This window comes from Vicugna pacos, chromosome 25, assembly GCF_048564905.1.
Source record: "Vicugna pacos chromosome 25, VicPac4, whole genome shotgun sequence".
Taxonomy (NCBI): domain Eukaryota; kingdom Metazoa; phylum Chordata; class Mammalia; order Artiodactyla; family Camelidae; genus Vicugna; species Vicugna pacos.
The window spans coordinates 5,547,543-5,567,232 of NC_133011.1; the positions used below are offsets into that span (position 1 = coordinate 5,547,543).

At 39.4% G+C, this 19,690-nt stretch overlaps 2 protein-coding genes and 1 pseudogene across 10 annotated transcripts in view; all 3 read left to right on the plus strand.

The window, feature by feature from the left end:
* ESRP1 (epithelial splicing regulatory protein 1) overlaps positions 1–8,934 on the plus strand; it is a 48,021-nt gene extending 39,087 nt beyond the window's left edge. For 4 of the 7 annotated variants that reach the window (XM_031691163.2, XM_006209683.4, XM_072949470.1 and 1 more), the window contains one exon: positions 7,388–8,934. In XM_031691163.2, the coding sequence (XP_031547023.2) occupies positions 7,388–7,408 (21 nt within the window). In that variant the 3' untranslated portion in view covers positions 7,409–8,934. Of the gene's footprint in view, positions 1–3,195; positions 3,306–7,387 lie in introns of all 7 variants that reach the window. The other 3 variants (XM_031691166.2, XM_015243964.3, XM_031691162.2) reach the window with 1 other exon arrangement.
* A 214-nt stretch (positions 8,935–9,148) lies between these two features.
* LOC116285575 (nuclear ubiquitous casein and cyclin-dependent kinase substrate 1 pseudogene) lies at positions 9,149–11,628 on the plus strand (annotated as a pseudogene).
* A 5,870-nt stretch (positions 11,629–17,498) lies between these two features.
* Positions 17,499–19,690, plus strand: part of DPY19L4 (dpy-19 like 4) — a 44,745-nt gene continuing 42,553 nt past the window's right edge. The window contains exon 1 of one of the 3 annotated variants that reach the window (XM_072949472.1): positions 17,499–17,592. Coding sequence is in view for 1 of the 3 variants with exons in the window: in XM_031691168.2 (XP_031547028.2) it covers positions 17,975–17,990 (16 nt within the window). In the remaining 2 variants the exon portion in view is untranslated. Of the gene's footprint in view, positions 17,593–17,866; positions 17,991–19,690 lie in introns of those variants that run through there. The other 2 variants (XM_031691168.2, XM_072949473.1) reach the window with 2 other exon arrangements.

Here is a 19,690-nt window from a genome sequence, read left to right on the forward strand (position 1 = left end):
TTTCTATGCCATTATAATTACTTCAACATAATCTGTTGGGGTTTTTTTGTTTGTTTGTTTTTTGTTTTTTCCCTTTTTAATTAGGCTGCTTTGGGAAAGCTCTCTGAGCACACAGTATCTGGGTCTTTCCTTCTAGAATAGGATTGGCTAAGAAGGAATTTTCCTCAAGTTCTTGACTAACAGAAAAAGTGCTTAAATATGGAGTTTGGGTATTTAAAAAGTAATCCAAGGTGCCTCTGCCAAATCTGGAGAAAACAAGGGAGACTCAGTGACTCTTTAGACGGTTAACTCATTAAAATGAGCTGTAGGATATTGAATGAGTCTTTTATGATCTGCTGTCGGTCAGTTCTCATGAAACTGATATTTACCCTTGTCAGTTTCTCTGTCACTGCCTGTGTCCCTCAGTTGCTTTTTGACTCAGCTAAAGAATGAGCTGTTTCTTGGCGAGAGCCCTTCAACAGCGAGCAAAATCTTCTGATTGACAACTCACCTGAGCAGATACCTTTCCTTCCTCAAATCGCGTAATTGCCTAGAACCCAAACTCCTTTCCTAACAACATCTAAAAATCAGTACCTTGCAGCCTTTTTATTGCACTAGTAACAAAAAAAAGTCTTTCCTCTTGGAGCTGAGCTTTGCTTGAGTCATTAGAGTTGAGAATCACTGAGGGGGAAGGGGGATAATCATCAAATCCTAAAAGAGCCCTTGAGCATTTACAGCACAGCACTCTAAGGGCTGTGCCTGCAGGTGCTGTTTCACTATTAGAACAGGTTTACAAGCTTCTTATCCATGAGTCATCAAGGATTGTGGAGCTCAGCTAAAATGATGTCAGTGGAGATGCCCCAAATCCTACCAAGTTACCACAATGGGCTTTTAACATACAAAGGATATTTTTGACAAAAATGTCAAAAAAAGGTCTCATAGTGAAAAACTGAATGACAGTGGACAAAAGTTATCTTTTGTTACTCGCTAGCTTAGCACATTCGTTCCAGAAGATATTTTTCAGAGATCAGTAGATACTTTGCTTCTTCCCTAAACAATTATGCTGCCTGTTGGAAACCCTTGCAGGGGTAAAAAAGTTACTTTCCAGACTTCACGTCTGATTCACTAGATTATAAAAAGAGTAGAGATTTTTTTTTACTGAAGACTATTGAGAAATTTGCTGAATCTCATGGAGAGTGCATTTGAGTTTTGTATTTCCCCCATGGTTTTCCAGTTTTAGAAAGTACAAGCAAAGTTTCAGGTTTTAGTGTCGTTTGAATTAATTGCTTTTTTGTCTTGATTAATTCGCTTTTATTCCATTCACACTGAGTAGAATTAAGTGGTCGTACACAAAATTGGTTATGAGAGTAAACACAGGTGCTCTTATTTGGAAGAGTGCCACGGCTGGCATTTGGGGGTATTTCTAGTTTTATGGCTAAAAGATTGACATGCTTCAAAACTGAGATAAACAGATTCAAGTTGTTTTATCTTCTAGTCACCTCTAGGGAATCTTTTAAGGTTGGAGCAGATCTGGTATAATTTTCTAATTGTGTGAAGATTATACCAGACTGTGCGATGATTGTGCAAAATTATTTCACCTCAAGGCATTGGCCTTCATTTCTCAAGTGCTTGAAATTTATGAGTTGGATCAATGAATTCGGGTTACATAGGAACCGCAGTTACCTAATTCACTATATCAGATTATTCTTCCTTCAGCTTCGAAGTAATTACAGTGCATGCATTCAAAATCTTTTGTATCTAACCTAATTTCATATCACTTTTGCCTAAAAGCTTTTATTTTCTGCCATCTTTAAGATTCCTTGCCTTCTTATTTATTTTGCCTGTTCTCAGTTATTTTCATAATAGCCACTAGCTATGAGATTTTGGATTCATTTTAGATATGGCTTTGTCACAAGACAAAAATCAGTGGACGACTTTAAAAAAAAACTGTTCTCTTAAGCATAATCTGTGTCTGTCTTTACCTGTGGTGTATTTATTGCTGTTGCTGATTTAACGGGAGGCTCTTATTTGATTTCTGGTTATTTATGATTCGTTTTACCTAATTGTATAATTTACTTGTGTAATAAGCAAATCCTTGGTAATAACTGGCTGAGGGAATGAAATCTCTTAATGGTTTCTGATTCTGTCTTTTAACATATACACGCACACACACACATATATATAAGTGTAACAGGGGCCTATATCGTTCTTTATAAATATATTATTTTTAAATACAATTTTTGAATGTATGTTTCCCTTATCCTCAGCAAAATTCCTTCCATAAAACTACTCCAACTTAATTTTTCCATGCTTCATTTGGAGTTGTGGAGGCTCTAAAGCTGGAAAAGGCATGGATTTACAAAAAGGGAAGAATTCTGCTGCTAAAGAAAAATGCAGGACACAGGTTCTGCTCTCAAATCCACATTCTTATAAAATAAAAGCCCCTAAGTTAGGCCCATTTTGATAAATGATATTAATAGAATGAGGATGGAATTTATGAAGGAAAACTACTATTAAAAAACTTCAGTGATGAGGCTGTCATTCTGGTCATGAAAATAAATCTGTGTATTTTAGTTGACGGGCCTGTTACTCTGCAATGGACTCTCAGGTATCCTTATACAATTCCTTTTTCGTTTTCATTTGCTCTTTGCATTAACCTTTACTGTCAAAGGCTTTGCATTCTCAGCAGTGCTAGTTTTTGTTTTTTCTCAATGTACTGACTTTAATCATTATCTCTTTGAGCCTCTCGCTGCTTTCCACTTGCTGCGCTACTGAGAGAATTCAGTTGATAATACAAATACATCTAACACTATTTAAAGCTCACAGTCGTTTGGAGATACTGGGTTTACTGCACGGTACCTTGAAAATAGTTGGTGCTCAAATATTTGATACCCAGTCACCCCTGTGATGTCCTGGAAACAGCAGTTAGCAAGATCTGAAGCGTTTGATGGAGTTGTGGTACGATGTTCTACCCACGTGTATAATTTAACTTCCCTCCTAGAAGGGGTTTTTATGATATACAGACAGGTTAACTAAGAAATGGTGACTTGGGATTAGCAGTTACATATATGGCTTGTATCAGTGCTAATTTGTTTCCTCCGGTCTATATTAAATGCTCTATAATTCCGTTGGTAGATCTATTCAGTTGAAATACTAACCATCTGTAGTGACAGTTTGTCCATCTTTTGATCCTGTTTGTTTTAACTTGCATTTTAGTATGCAACCGAGGATGGACTTGTTCACACAAATGACCAGGCCAGGACTCTATCCAAAGAATGGGTTTGTATTTAAGGGCCCCAGCAGTTAGACCATCCTCAGAAAAGAAGGTAAGGCTCTGTGGTGTGAAAGTTAAATTACAAAGGGCCAAACAAATAAAGGTCAAGAATCTCACCGTGTTTTTTAGAAGTCAGGAGAGAGCTGCCCTCATCCCTTTATGTGAAGGAATGGAGACTGGAATTAGGCTGTCATCTAAGTAGACAGTATCTGAGCAGCATTTATGGATAACAGTGGTATGCTATTTGGGGATAGGGGAAAACTCTTCCATTTGGAAATTTAGTTACAATATCACGTGGAATACAGGTTGGGTATGCTTTCTTTTTTTCTTCTTTCTTTTTAATTGAGATTTTAAAAATCGCACAACATAAAATTAATCATTTTAAAGCATTGAACAATTAAATGATATTTAGTGTATTCGCAGTATTGTGCAGTCACCATCTCCATCTAGTTCCAAAACATCTTTATCACTCTAAAGGAAAACCCATACCTGTTAGGCAGTCGCTCCCTATTTCCCTGCCCGTAGACCCAGCCACCTAATCTGCTTCATTTCACACATTTTTGAGGCTCATCCATGTTGTAGCTTGTATCAGTACGTCATTCCTCTTTCTGACTGAATAATACTTCATTGTACGGCTATTCCACATTTTGGTTTTTTTCGTTTATCTGTTGATGGGCGTGTGGGCTATTTCCACCTTCTAGGTATTGTAAATGTGCTGATATGAACAATGATGTGCAAATATTTGAGTATTTTTTATTCTTTTGGGTATATATTTAGGAGGAGAATCACTGAGTCATATGATAATTCTATTGAGTGGGTTACACTTTTTTTCCCTAGTTTCTTTTTTTTTAAAAAAATTGTGATTAAAAATACACATAATACCATTTGAATCACTTTTAAATGTACAGTTCCGTAGCATTAAGTACATCCACAGTGTTATGCGACCTTCACAGCCATCTAACTCCAGAGTTTTCTCATGTTCTCAAACTGAAACTCTGTACACATCACACAGTCCCCATTTCCCTCGTCCCCCGGCCTCCTGCAACCATTATTCTCTTCTCTGTTTCTATGCATTTGACTCTTCTGGGTGCCTCATAAATGGAATAACACAATATTTGTCCTTTTATGACTGGCTTATTTCACTTAGCATAATGTTTTTAAGGTTTATCTGGGTATACTTTTAAAAATATGCTTCTTTCCAAAATGACTATGAGGTTTTGTTGCCTGTCTTTCTCCTCTTCTTTTTGTTTCATTGGTTGGTTGTTTTTTGTTTTGTGTTTTCTGCTTTTTAAAAATTTTTATTTTGCCTTTCTCCTCTTCTAAAACTAAATCTAGAGGAACAGGATCCTAATGGTTTTTGAAAATTGCCAAAACCCCCTCCCCGCCCCCACCATTAATCGAGAACCTTTCCTTAAAGGACATTGGCGTACTGTGTGAGTCACTCAAGAGAAGGAGTTAGAAAGATGTGGTCAGGAATTGGTGTGGCTTACTTCTTCGTTGTTTATTATTGAGTTTGATGAAATCAGTTTGCTGGCATGTCATTTTCAAATTTTGTAACCATTTTCATGACCGAGGACCATGTGGCCTCAACCATATGGATTCTAAATTGGAAAAGAGGTTGCCGATACAGTTGTCTTTGAGAAATGATGGAGTCTTAGCCTCTCATTCTGAATTTGTAAAAACCCCATTTCTAGGTTGGAAGTGATGATTCTCTGCCATTTTCGGCAAGATCTCAAGACGTCTTGATGCTATCAGAGCGTCACGCCCAGGCAAGGCAGTGTCGGGGATGTTTCTAGTCTGGGTCACAGTGATGAGAGCACGTTATTCTATCCAGTTGGTATTCTCTTCGGTCCATACTTTGTCTTTCTAAATGTTCTTTATTCAACCCCTAAATGCTGTCTATGAATTTGACAAGCATACTGTCTATATGGCGAAATGAGTACATTGAATAAGAATGACTAGTAGTGGAAACTTTTGATATCAATGTCCTAAATTGATTATGACCATTACTCAAAACCTCTAATTCTATCTTACGTTCATATATTTGGGATCATGATAGGATAACAAATCAGCTGCTTTGTTTAAAGTCCAGACGTTTGCATTTTCTTATTCTGATAATATCAGATTTCAGCAGTATTTCTATTAATGTCCTTTTTCTATCCCAGGATCCAGTCTAGGATTTCACATTTGGTTGGCCTGTCTCCTTAGTGTCCTCTGGTCTGTGTCAGTTTTGCAGTCTTCACTTGTTTCCTGACCTTGACGGTTCTGAGGTGTACTGCTCTTGTGGGCTGTCCTTCAGTTTGGATTTGTTTGATGTTTTTCTTGTGATTAGCCTGCGGTAATGAGCATTAGGGAAGTGTACGGTTTGTAAGTTTTAACACAGGTCTTACTAGAAAGGAAAGACAGATTGATGGACTTTTGCAGTTGTAGCTTCAATTCTGTCTTTGCATAACAGTCTTTGTTTTTCTCCAGCTAAACAGGAATCAGAAATGTTTTCTCCTTATCTCTGTGCTATTTTCTTTTTTTGCTGGCAGCTGGGAGGCTGTAGTTTCACTGCTTAACCCTAAAGTTCCATTGGATACCACTGGCATTAAAAGGCAGCTCTGAAAATGTGAAACTTAATTTCTTCTGGACTTTTCCACATTTTCACAAAATGTGAGGGTATAATTTTCAGCATCTACAATGGTTTCCTACTGGAATACTAACAATATGGGCTGGGAATGAGGAAGGTGGAATTCAGTAGAACTGATAACAGACAGGGTGACTGACTTGCCTGGATCCAAAAGCTCATTCTGGGCCCAGCTCTCTCCATGAGGTACCCCCAGCAACTCCAGCGTTTACCACCCTTCCATTGCAAGTCCAGAAGCAAGCAGGAATTCACTTTCACTGGCCTCACTTTAAGTCCATCTCTGAAACCACTGTGGCCAAGCCATGTGAGGCTCTAGTTGGCTCTATCTGGGTTGCTTGTTGAGCTCAGTGGTAAAGTTGGCATCTTTATGACCTTGAGATTGGGTGAGGGGCAGTTATTTAAGGAAAATTCCGGTGCTGTTGCCAAAAGAACAAAATAGACATCGGCCAATAGTGTTGTTGGGTCGTTGATAGAGATTTTCTTGTCTGTACTTGGTATCCAAGGAAAAGCTTTCATAGCGTTTTAAGCTAAGTGCTAAATTATGGTCACTTTGTAAACTATTTTAAAAATGAATTCTAATAAATAAACGTTTCTGGGGTATTCTGGGGGGGGTTTGTTTGTTTGTTTTTAAGTACCTGATTCTAAAACTGTACAAATTTTAGAATCTGCTTTTAAAAGCAAATCTAATCTTGACCACAATTACAAATGGGCCATATGAACAGGACTGGACCCTGAAGAGCTATTTCTATTTCTACCTTCATTTCTGTTTCTCATTTACATGTGGGAGTACACACATGCCAAGCTCATTTTCGTTTTAAAGACTTCGTGTGGTGTGTAAGTGAAGTAGCACAGTGGAACCAATTTGCACTCAAATTCTGGATCTGCCAATTATTGGCTTGATTGCTCTGTGCCTCAGTTTCCCCATTGTAAAATGGGAATAACATGGTCATCTAATAAGGTGGTTGTGAGAATGAAATAGTCCACATAAAGATTGCTTTTATCAGCTAGTCACTGACGTGTAGAGCTCATTTTGCTACAAGGTCATTCCTCAGTGCTTCTCATTGATACAAAATTGTTTGTGCAATTTCTTATACTAGAATTTAATTTTAAAAATTTGCCTTAATGGTTTATTTTTAGAGTGGTATGGAACCTCTAGTTATCAGTAAAATGCTGTGGTAACTTGGGGACCCAGAATAAGGAATGAATGAAATAATCTCTTCACAAATGTGTTGAGTCAAATGGGGAGGTGAAAACGTTACCCCATGCATGATAGCACAAAGGGCAGGGTGTTGTGGAAATGCCAATATCACATACATTTCACTTGCCAGCACTCTACTCCCTGAGGATTTGCTGTGCAAATGCCGATTATGTCTGTAAAATAAAAATTTGGACTACCTTAAGGTTGTTTTAAAGACCGTTTGGAATTCAGAATCTCTTTTTCTATAGCTACTAAGAATTGTAACATTTAGAGATTGTAATATTTCCTTTTGTTCATTTTTTTTCAGTGTTTGAAAGATGCATGGTGATCCTGAAACCATCAGACATAAGACAACTTCTAGCAACTTCAGGGGAAGTTTGTCTACACTCAGGCTGCAGTATTTTCAGCAAACATGATTGGACATTGGACCTGCACCCTATCTTTTGGTGGAGTGAAAAATTTGAGCCAGTGAAGCCAAATCCTTAGAGCAAGCAGCATGCCTGGCTCCCTGCTGATTGCGAGTCAGCATTTAAAATGTGAATTTGAAATCAGATGTCTCCATTACTTCCAGCTAATATGGCATCATAGGTGTGTCCTAAAATTTTAAGTCTTGGGGAAAAAAGTAACTCCACCTGTGTCAACCAGCTCCATCAGGAACTCTATTATGGAATCTTCATGTGGTGGGTTCCCACTCCTTTCTCTCCATCTCCCTGTCTTCTGCACAGCCATGCCCTCTTCCTAAGTAACTCAAGAATAAGGTCGGAATATTTAAATCACAAGCTTAACAAAAAGAAATAAAACCAATATTTCCCCAGTCTCTTGGCCATCATGATATCTTACAATTAAACCAACGAAAACTATTTTTCAAACACCTGGGAATAAATGAGGAGAAATGGAACACCCACCACAAAACATACACGGTTCAAAAGTAGGACTTTTTTCTCAGCAGGTACCAGTTGTAAATAAGAATGAACGAGGGGCCAAAATGCAAAACCAAAAATGAAGCAGCTACATGTAGTTAGTAATTTCTAGTTTGAACTGTAACTGAATATTGTGGCTTCATATGTATTATTTTATACTGTACTTTTTCCCATTATTGATGGTTTGGACTTTAATGAGAAACTCCATAGTTTTTAATACTGCAAAAGTGAGAATATTTGAACAGTATATTCTAGAAAGCAATATACTAACTGAAGTGAATGCTTGTATATATTAAGATAACCTTAAACCTTTTTCTCTAATGCCTTAACTGTCAAATAATTAAGACTTTTAAAAGCATAGGATTATAGTCAGCATGCTAGACTGAGAGGTAAACACTGATGTGGTTAGAGCAGGTATGGACGCTGTCAGTGTTTAGCACCATGTGTTTAGCTGTGTTTATGCTACAAAAGTGCAATATTAGACACTAGCTAGATAGTACTGCTGCCTCGCGTAACTCCAGAGAGGAAGACAGGATTTGATGAACTGAGCGCACGTGTTTAAGTTACTCACATTGTCCTTAGCTTGGATGCGACGCCATGCCAATTTATGTGGCTGCTCTTTTTATTTACTTGGCATTACTTTGATCAACACCTTGAATGGAGAGCCAAACATTCCCTCTTCACTGACTAGCAATGGCCCTTTCACTGCAGTAAGAAAGAAAAAGAAAGAAAAAGAAACAAACTATTTTGTGTGAAAATTGGTGATAACTGGCACTTAAGATCAGAAAAATAGTTCTTTATACTTGCTGCCTCAAGATGCTGTCTGCCCGAAGTTCTGAGAGACTTTCAGATAGGCGGTGATACTTACTACAGTACTACTGAGTTTTTGTAGAATTGTTACATTTGATAATAAAACTTACCTGTTTAATCTCAATGTTTGCATCCTGTTTTGTTATTGAAGGAGTGGTAATGGTGTCATGGTGGAGAGGGTGGTGGGCAAGCCAGCTTTCCCTGAGGTGTAAGGTCTTTTCCTAGGTTACCAGAAGTCTTTGTAAAAGCTATCAATGATTAATACACTCCTAGTTACAGCCCAAACAACCACCCCTAGAGCATAAATCATTGAGACTTTAGTTTTGAAATTAACCGTTATGGTGGTCATAGAGAGGTATTAATATTTGGTCCTTGCATCTTATGACAAGGGCTCTATTTGCCTGACAAGTTGAAAACCTATTCAAGCCACATAAAACATTTTTTAAAAGTCACATAATACGAGCTAGAACTTTGGTGTCTCTGAATTCCACACGCTTCTCCCAATTACTCTCTTTGCTAATACTGAGTTCTTCATTATTTCCTCTAATCCAAATTCTATCCATTCTTTAGAACCCAGGTTAAGTCTTGCCTCACTTCCACCAAGGGCAGGAGGTAAACCTGTATTTCCCTCAATGCCGAGTGCACTTCTACATAAATGCCTCTGTTCACCAAATGAAGTCTAGTTCACCTGGGACAGTTTTTCAGTCCCAGCCTTTGCCAATGTCATTTATAAAGATGATGCAATTGCTTTTAATTTTGTTCTTCGGCATTGGCGCTCTGCCATCCGTGAGGACGGAGGCAAGCTGAGCTTCTGCCCCTTGTTCCTCTGGGCTTTGATGTCTTTGGCAGGCATTTAATGTTGCCCAGGCTACTGCTTGCCTTCGAGAAAAACAGATTGCCTGGGCCAAGGGGTTTTCCTATTTACCTCCATGAACTAGTACCTCTTGTAGCTGCTTTCCATGACAGAAAGGAAACAGGCAGTCAGGAGGGTACGCGGTGGAGTAAGGTAGATGGGGAGGGAAGAGAGGGAGAATAAAGAGGATCCGAGTATATAAAAGACCTTCAAGGTCCACCTCTCAGGTTTATAGTTAATTACACAATTTCTCTTCTCTCTACTTCCAGCAATTTGAAGGGATTTATCACATACACAAAAGTAGATAGAATAATGGACACCGTGTCTCCATCCAGCTTCAACAATTATGAACTAAAGGCCAACCTTTCCTATATATGGATTATATAATCAATATATAACATTATATATAGGATTACATATAATCCTATGGATTATATTCCTTTCCACTTTCCCAACTGTTGTATTATTTTGAAGCAAATTCTATGGGTCAAGTTTAAAATGGACCTCCAAGTTTAAAACTGGGCCACTGCAGGAAGTGCTCTTAATGAGAAGAGGAGAAGGATCAACAGAACTGCGCTGGTAGAAATAATTCGGTTTCTGGATGTTTTCTGTACAAGGTTGAATCTCTAGGGTTGTGCTTGGTAATCCATTCTCTAGTCCATGTGCTAATGTGAGACACAGACTAGACAGGAGGTGATGTAATCTTTGAGGATTGGAAGGCCACTGGGATGAAATGTGGGAGTAAGAGCACTGAGTGGGTGCTGTGGGGAGGAAACTGTTTTTCTACATTTTAGCAGCCTCCTTTTGTGTTATGTGAGATTTTAAAGGCCAAGATCCCATGATATGGGCCTGGGAAAAAACGGTTCTGAAAAAAACTACTTGACTTGCCCCTAGTTTACACTAACGTAAAGGGCAAGTATCCATATTCAATGTACTTCCCCTCAATTCCTTTATGTGGAAGGTGTAGGGATATTTAGGGCCCAAACTCAAGCTGGTAATCATTACCTTGGAGGAGTGTACTATAAGTTACAACAGCAATAACAAAAAATCCCACCAAGAATATGTATGCTCAACAATAAAAAGCATACATTGGTTAAATGAATCTTTACAACAACCTGTTACGGTAGGTTCCACCATTATTTTTAGAGACCAGGAAATTGAAGTGAAGGTTAAGTAATACCCATTGTGCCTGCACAGAAAGTCAAGGAGAGGATCTAGAAGCTGAAGTAAGATCTGGAGATGGGCTGATGTGATTGGCAGTCTCAGGTGCAACTTATCTGCTCTGGCTGTCTTCGTAGCGTTGCACAACTGTAGTTCATTGTTACAGTCACAGAGCAGGGCCTCACAGTGTTCCCTTGGTCTGCCCATTGACTTGGTTGCCAGCATGCCACTCATTCAGCAGCTGAATTATTCAGTAGCTACATATTGTTGCTGTTCTAAAAGTGAAGGTTACAGGATCAACCCAAAGAGGAACACACCAAGGTACAAAAGGACAGTGAAGATGAAAAAGATCATAAAAATGTGCTCCAGCAACAGCAGGCAGCCTGTAAAGCAGGCTCTCAACAGAGAGATGCTCATGGAAGATGTGGGCAGTGAAGAACAAGGAGACGAGGATGAGGCACCACTCCAGGAGAGTTCTGGCAGTGATGAGCATTTCCCGATGGAAGATGATGACGACAGTGACTGTGGCAGTTCAAAAAAGAAAAACAAAAAGATGATTAAGAAGTCCAAACCTAAGAGAAAAGAAAAGAAAATGCCCAAACCCAGGCGAAAGGCCACAGTGATGCCAAGTCCCGTGAAAGGCAAAGGGAAGGTGGGTCACCCCACAGCTCCAAAGGCATCAAAGGAAAAGACTCCTCCCAAGGAAGAAGACGAGGAACCAGAAAGCGCTCCAGAGGAGAGAACACGGGCAAGACGTCTGGGGACGAAGGGTCTGAAGATGGATCCCAGTCTGCGGAGGACTAGAAGTGATAATGGTTTGGGGAGAGATTTTATTTTTAAAAAAGAAGGGAAAAAAAGAAGAAGAAAGGAAAAAAGAGGGAAAAAAAAGAAAACCTACTTAGGTTAGAATATGGTTTTGGCTATGGCTTGACTCTTGAGCTTTCAATGCTTTTTTTCCTTTTGTTGAAATTAACATACTCTCTCTCTCTTTCTTTAAGAAAACCGTTATATGTTTAATTTACCCTTTTTTGTCTATTGGTGTTCTCTTTGTCACCACTCCCGCACCCCCTACCCTGCTTTCCCAATGAAAGCCATGTCAAATTAATCACTGGAAAAGAAAAAATAAAGTGAATTTTTATCAGTGGGGAACAAAGCTGCCGATTACACCCTTAGATTTAAGCCAGTGTTTTATAACTGAAACCCATATGATAGTAGAGCTAAACACTAGAAACATATTTTTAAAAAACTCAATGAGAATTCTCAACTTTTTCTGAAAGGCTCTCAGCCTTTTTTTGTGTGAGTCATCCTTCCTTACCTGATGGTGTTTCTCAGGGTTTCTTCCTCAGCCACCTTCTCTATTCTCTGGGCAAACTCACTCGTTTACTTCCACACTTTTCCTCAGAGTTACAGACTTCTGTACCCAAAAATGCAATGGACATTTCCATTTGGATGTCTCCCCAGGCATCTCAAATTCAACATGTTAAAACAGAACATATGTGGGGGTGCGGGGTATAGCTCAATGGTAAAGCACAAGCCTAGCAGGCATATGGTCCTGGGTTCAATCCCCAGTACCTCCATCGAAATAAATAAATAAATAAATAAACATACAAACAAACAAACAAACTGAATCACCTTTCACCTCCCCTCCCAAAAAAGAACCCGCACTACCAGATGTTACAGTTAAGAAAGTAATTCTTAACATCCTCTTCTCACCATCCTGGTCACCAGGATCTCTTGCTTATTTTTGCCTCAGTATTGGACTCCTTGCATCAAATTCTGCTTTCCTCTATTGCCAGAAGGCTTTTTTTTTTAAAATAACAATCTTTTAAATTAAAAACACTGATCTTTGACACAACATTGTAAACTAACTGTATACTTCAATAAAAAACAGAGATCTGATTAAATTTTTAAAACCACTTATTAAGGTGTTATTAAGATATAAAAAGCTGAACTTATTTAATGTATACAACTTGGTGAGTTTGGAGGTAAGTATACACCAGCAAAAACATCACCACAATCAATGCCACAAACATCCATCACCTCCAAAAAATTTCCTCCCACCCTCTTTTATTTGTGTGTGTGTGATAAGAACACAACAAAATGATCACACGTTCTTAAAATCTTTTTATTAAAGGTTTCTATGTGCTAGATGCCCACACCTGGACGACTGCATGGTATTGCTTGAGCTGACTCCTGCCCACCTCGAGCATTTCCAAAGCGCTCTTCCCTCACCTATACTTTGTTGTACTTCTTCCGGGTCTCTGCAAGAGTGATGCACTTTTAGTCTTTGTTTCCTCTGCCTGAAACACATTTTTTTTTTCGTTATTCCTCACTTTATTACCTACTATGCAGAAGAAATCTTCCTTTTGAGGAAGGCCTTTCCTGAGTCACAAGATGCTGTAAGATCTCCGTGTAGTCAGCTCGCCATGTCGTAACTTTCATCAAGGTAAACTGTACCTTCTTTCCCACTGTATCCTTAGTGACTGGACTGCTTGGGATACATACAAGAAATATTTGTTGAATGAACTAATTTAGCTTCACTCCTGCAGATGAAAACGAATGCACTCTACACAGTTTCCTTTTAAGGATGTTCATAAATTTAAATGTTGCTCAAAAGCAAAAATTGTGGTGTTGTTTAGAACCATTTTTTAAAATGCTTAAATGTTAGTATTCATCTAGTTATTAATGGCTTGCTTTTTACATTGAAGTACAAACTCTGAGAGTCACATTTTATATTGAAATACACATCCAAAGAGAGGGTTTGGTGTGAAATTTACCTACATATGATTTTGGGAACTTCTGCCATCTCCAGGACTCAGATTACTACTGGCTTTTCAGGGTCCTGTTCTCAACAGAAGTGATCCAGGATTCTAACAGAATTTAAACATTCTAACAGGATTCTAACAGGATTTTAAAAATTTATTTAAGTTATGTCGTAATTGATGAACAGGCTTTATTTTTAACTGTATTTTTTTAAAGAAAAATATCATGGCAATTACCCTGTTACACATAAATTGTTATGGTGATGTCATAATTTTGGTGGGAAATTTTTCATCCCCCCACAATCACTGTATCCTTCTGGTTTTAATACACCTATAATTTGGAAGTGTGATTAATCCTCAGCACAACAGGTCTAGATTTGCCTGGTCCATCCTGTGTCCACCAGCTACGCTTCTGAAAGAAGAGAGGAAGGAATCTTGTTCCAAAGTCGGCAACCTTTGTCTACTGAAGTAGAAGCTTTGCCTGGGAAAATCTTGATCACAGGCCACTTAGTACCAATAATGCTTTGCTTTATTTATGAGCATTATTTCATACGACTAATTTGGTTAAAAAAAAAACCAGAACCAAAACCAAAAAAAACTCTTCCTGGAAGATTTTTAACTGTAGGAAAAAACATACTTTAGAAAATGTCCTAAGATGCTTAACATGATCAATTCAAAAATATTTAAATAGAAGACACATTGTTTAATATGTCCCACTGGGGAGGATTATATAGATCCCAGTTTGACTCTGTTGCTTTGTATGATTGTAGTTCTCCCAGTCAGTGGCCAGTGGGGAAGAAAGACAGCAGATCCTTATGAGAGATAATGGAGCAAATGTATTCAGAAGGCACTGAGGCATAGCTTCAAACGATGAGGAACAAGAGAGGCCTGCTTGAGAAACAACTGTAGGAGAAACTGACAACACAGTCCCTTGTCTCCTTTTTTATAGAAAAGGCATAGGAAAAAAATTTTCATCTACAGTCAGAATTAGAACTAGAAACAAATGAAGACAAGAAGAGCTTCAAATCAAAGGATAGTTCTCATGGATGGTGCAAAATATACAACTTATCATCTTGGTCTTCTAAGCCACACCTATGGCTAATACTACTTACTATCAACAGCTCTTAAGTCAGTTCCCAAAATATTTGTCTGCAACATGTTTCAAGGAATTGAAAGAATAGGATAAAACACAACCAACATATAAGCCAGAATATAATGGCGGTAAGGGTATTACGTGTTTTCAAAGACAACTTGATCATATTTGGTTCAGACTTCACAAAGGAAATGGTGCTGAGAATAACTTAAATATGTTAATCATTAAAATTAAGATAATTAAGATTTTATTATATAATAGAGATAAAACAGAATTCTGTAACTTTAATAAAAGAAAAGCTGAGCTAATGCAAAGACTTCACACTAATTATTCTGTTACTAATTATAAGATGAAGCATTTGACGGAAGAACGTTTTTGAAACAGGCTTTGCCTGTATTTTTTTGGTTTTAAGTAGGTAAGTCTTCAGGGGCTTTTGTTTTATATTCTTCTCATATCCTGGCAGCAAATTGTACTTGGCACATAGAAAGCACATGATTAATTTTAAAATAGAAACCTCAGGAATCATTTTCAACTCATCATTTATCACATCTAATTTGTCATTAGGCCCTGTAGATTTTACCTCCAGCATCTTTTGAGTCCATTCTCTTTGAACATCTTTATTTACACAGCCTTATTCCAAGCTTTTATTTCTTAACCCAGTTTACTACAATAGCCACTTAATCTACATTTTCTTAAAGACTTAACTTCTTAAAACAAAGAGTATTTCACATCAATCCCTAAAAATATCTACTGCCTTCCAAAGGGGTCCACAAGCTTCTAGAGGTGGCAGAAAATCGTATCATTCTATGAGAGTAGAGTGTAAACAAAAGACCGAAAATTTAAAGTATTTAGGATATTCTCCCATGAGGTGGAGTTCTGCCCTCTTATCAATCTGAAAAGTAGGACACTGAAATCTGCTGCCCGTGTCCACAGGCTCCTGTGGTTTTTTAATGACCACACGTTCTATTCTCTGTCTGCTTTGACACAGGTCTTTTTTTTTAAACTGAAGTACAGTCAGTTACAATGGATCAATTCTGGTGTAGAGCACAATGTCCCAGTCATGCATATTCATACATATATTTGTTTTCATATTCTTTTTCGTTAAAGGTTACTACAAGATATTGAACATACAATTCCTTGTGTTATACAGAAGAAATTTTTTTAAAAATCTACTTTTATATATAGTAGCTAACATTTGCAAATCTCAAACTCCCAGATTTATCCCTTCCCATCCCCCTTTTCCTGGTAACTATAAGATTTTTTACTATGTCTGCAAGTTTGTTTCTGTTTTGCAGATGAGTCCGTAGTGTCCTTTTTTTCCTTTTTTTTTTTAAGATTCTACATATGAGTGATATCATATGGTATATTTCTTTCTCTTTCTGGCTTACTTCACTTAGAATGACGATCTCTAGGTCCATCCATGTTGCTGCAAATGGCATTATTTTATTCTTTTTTATTGCTGAGTAGTATTCCATAGTATAAATATACCACAACTTCTTTATCCAGTTATCTGTCGATGGACATTTAGGTTGTTTCCATGTCTTGGCTATTGTATATAGTGCTGCTATAAACATTGGTGTGCATCTGTCTTTTTGAATTAAGAGTTCCCTCCAGATATATACCCAGAAGTGGGATTGCTGGATCATATGGTAAATCTATTTTTAGTTTTTTGAGGAATCTCCATACCATTTTCCATAATGGCTGCACCAAACTACATTCCCGCCAGCAGTGCAGGAGAGTTCCCTTTTCTCCACAGCCTCTCCAGCATTTATCATTCATGGACTTTTGAATAATGGCCATTCCGACTGGTATAAGGTGATACCTCATAGTTTTCATTTGCATTTCTCTGATAATTAGTGATTTTGAGCTTTTTTTCATGTGCCTATTGGCCATTTGTATGTCTTCATTGGCAAATTACTTATTTAGGTCTTCTGCCCATTTTTGGATAGGGTTGTTTGGGGCTTTTTTGTTATTAAGTTGTATGAGCTGTTTATATATTATGGAAATTAAGCCTTTGTCAGTTGCATCATTTGCCAATATTTTCTCCCATTCTGTAGGTTGTCATTTTGCTTTGCTTATGGTTTCCTTTGCCGTGCAAAAGCTTGACCCAGGTCTTTTCTGGGCAACTGATACACTCCACCGTGTTTCTAACTCCTCGTCCAGTGTCGTTTGTCAGACAAAATATATTCACAGGCAACCAAAGGCGTAAGAAGAGTTCCTGGAACTGTTTTTGCACAGCACTGAAAATTGATAGCTTCTCCTCAAATATCCTAACTTGATAAAGATACTATTAGGAGAGTCTTGCTACCTGCTAAGAATGGGACTTCCATAATTACCCCATGACTTCAGTAAATTCTTGTTTTCTTTTTTCCCTCTCATTCTAAAATGGGCATTTTGTCAGTTCCTAAATTTACTTCCTGGTACTGTTCAGGAGAGGAGGAGTGAGGCCCTGGTACATTTAATGCCTGATATAATAAAAGTGAAGACAAACAGTATAACAAGTTAAAACTATGTTCCATCGCTGTGAAATATCTAAATGCACCCTCGTCCTCGCGCATTGACCCTAGTGTTACTGTATTTGAAGAAATATCATGAAATGTAAATGCATCTGTTTAACCACTTTGGGTGGTGAAACACACTAAAAGTACAGGCTTCTTTCTTGTAATGGTCAAGTGGCCTACTACACCAATGCTCAAACCCAGAGCGGCCGCGCTCTGAAATCACCCTGGGGATGCAGGAGCCGTGGGTTCCAGTTCTGGCTCTGACTAGCTTTGGGACTTAACACACCCGCTGGACCTCAGTTTCCTCTCAGCAAAACGGGGCGGGGACGCGGGGCTGGATCTGGATAGTCTCTGACTCCCGGAGTAGAATCATCGAAGTCCCGGAAAGCAAGCTCGGGCTCCCACCTTTTTGGTGAGGACGGGCGGGGGCACAGACTACTGCAGCGGGACCCCCGGGCTCCCCTTCCCGGGGGTGGAGGGCGGGTAGTGGGCGGGGGGAGCGGGCTCCCAGCACCAGTCGTGGGCGGAGCCACCCGCGTCGGACCGCCTCCTTGCCCGCGCAGGCCCTGGCGCGCCGGCGAAACGCTCCGGCCGCCCCCCGCTCCCGGCACTCTGGTTCCCGGGCCGCCCGGGGGGACGCGATTGGCGGCGACACCGGAGGGGGGCGGGTCAGGAAGTGGGGGCGGGGCGGCCGGGAGGGGGGCCTGGGGCGGCCGAGGGCTTCCGCGACGCGGAGGGCGGGAGACTCCGGGCCGCGCGGGAGCCGGAGGGGCGCCCCGGCCTCCGCGGAGACGATGGCGGAGGAAGAAGGTGACCGTCCCGGGGTCCTGCGCAGCAATTGTCGCCCGAGGTCTCGGGGAAGACGGAGGGGGCGGGAGGGGCCCTGAGGCCTGGGCGGCGGGTGGCCGCGGCGGGCGGGCGGGAAAGCGCGGGGCGGCGGGGGGAGGTGTGCGGGGAAATTCAGGAGAGGAGTAAATGGCCCGAAGTTGTGTCGGCCCGAGTAGGGAGCAAAGGTAGAGCTTCAAGTTGGGAATCGGGTAGGAAGAGAAAAAGCCAAGGTGGGAGTGGTTGAGAGGGAGGGGTGTGAGCACATGATTGATGCGATGGGGGACTTAATTTGGTTTCGTAGAGGTAGATGTAGGTACTGAGTGCACATTCGAAAGTGATAGTTGTTGGACCAAACGCCCATCAGTCTGAGTGCTCTCTGTGGATTCTGACGAATACAGAGTCACCACGGATGAGAGGAGCCACACGCCAAGGGGACGAAAAGAGGCAAGAGTTTGAGATAAACATGGTCAGGTGAATTGGGAGGGGATGAACAAGCAGAAACTGAAGACGGTCAAGTTCACTTACAGGTTTGGGGGAGATGGCAGAAGGAGGAAGGATGTAAGTGGTTTTCGGGGGATCAAGAAGCCAGGAGTGTTTCGAGGGTGAAAGTGGGTGGCCTAGAGAAAGCTTTTGAAAGCCCCTAGAGGGCCAGTGCCAAGAAAATTAATTCACTTAGAGTATTTATTCATAGACATTGATTTATTCATTGAAATTGATAGGTATAAGAGAAAAACGGGGAGTCGGGAGGAACTTAGCTAGTGATAGATATTATAGGAAACACTGGTTATAATATCTTCATGATACCCATACTATTGTCAGGCACAGATTTATGTAGACTGAGTAGTTAAGATTTTTCATCCTTTTAGAAAACATGGCTCTTAACCTTATTGAGGGGGGTTGTGAGTGTGATCTAGTTAGTTTTAAGCCTTACTGAACTTACAAGAGTGCAAGGAGGAAGTTCCAAGAATTCAGTGGAAAGCAAGTTTTAAAACATTGATCGTAAGAAGTGTTTGCTGCACTGTGACTTGCAGCTCTGTCCCTGTGCTTACACTTGTTCACATTTGCCTTCTCTTCCTTGAATTTTCAGTGTTAAACCTGATCTAAATTTAAGACACTCTACCTAAAAACAGCTTCAAAACCAAAACGCTTTGTAATTGGTAAGGAAGGATGTAATTCCATTTGTCACCTTGGTTTTATCTTTGGTTGCAGTATATGTAATACATTTTTTGATATTTTTAACTTTTCTGACTAATTACAAATCCGTAGGGGTAGGTTGATAAGCCAGTTTCCATGAGCAATTTCATGCTTAAGTTAAAGCATGAAAAAACTAATACTGCAATACTAAGTCTTTAATGTTATATATCATGCAAAGGGCACGTTGTTTTAGGAGGTTAAAGTTATACCTAACTAAATGATGTAATATGGGACCGATTAAAAAGACCATTTCCATTCTGAGATATAAAATGAAAAATGATTTTTGTAGAATTACAGATAATCCAAAGCAGTGAAATACATCTTATATGGAACAATGAATGGATTTCAGTTTTGTAAAATTATAGTTTCATTCAACAATTTTTTTAATTCTGTAAATATTTGATTATCTGCTATGTTAGGTGCTGGGATATAATAGTCAACACTAAATGAGTAAATTCTCATTTTTATAATCTAATGATGCTTATAGC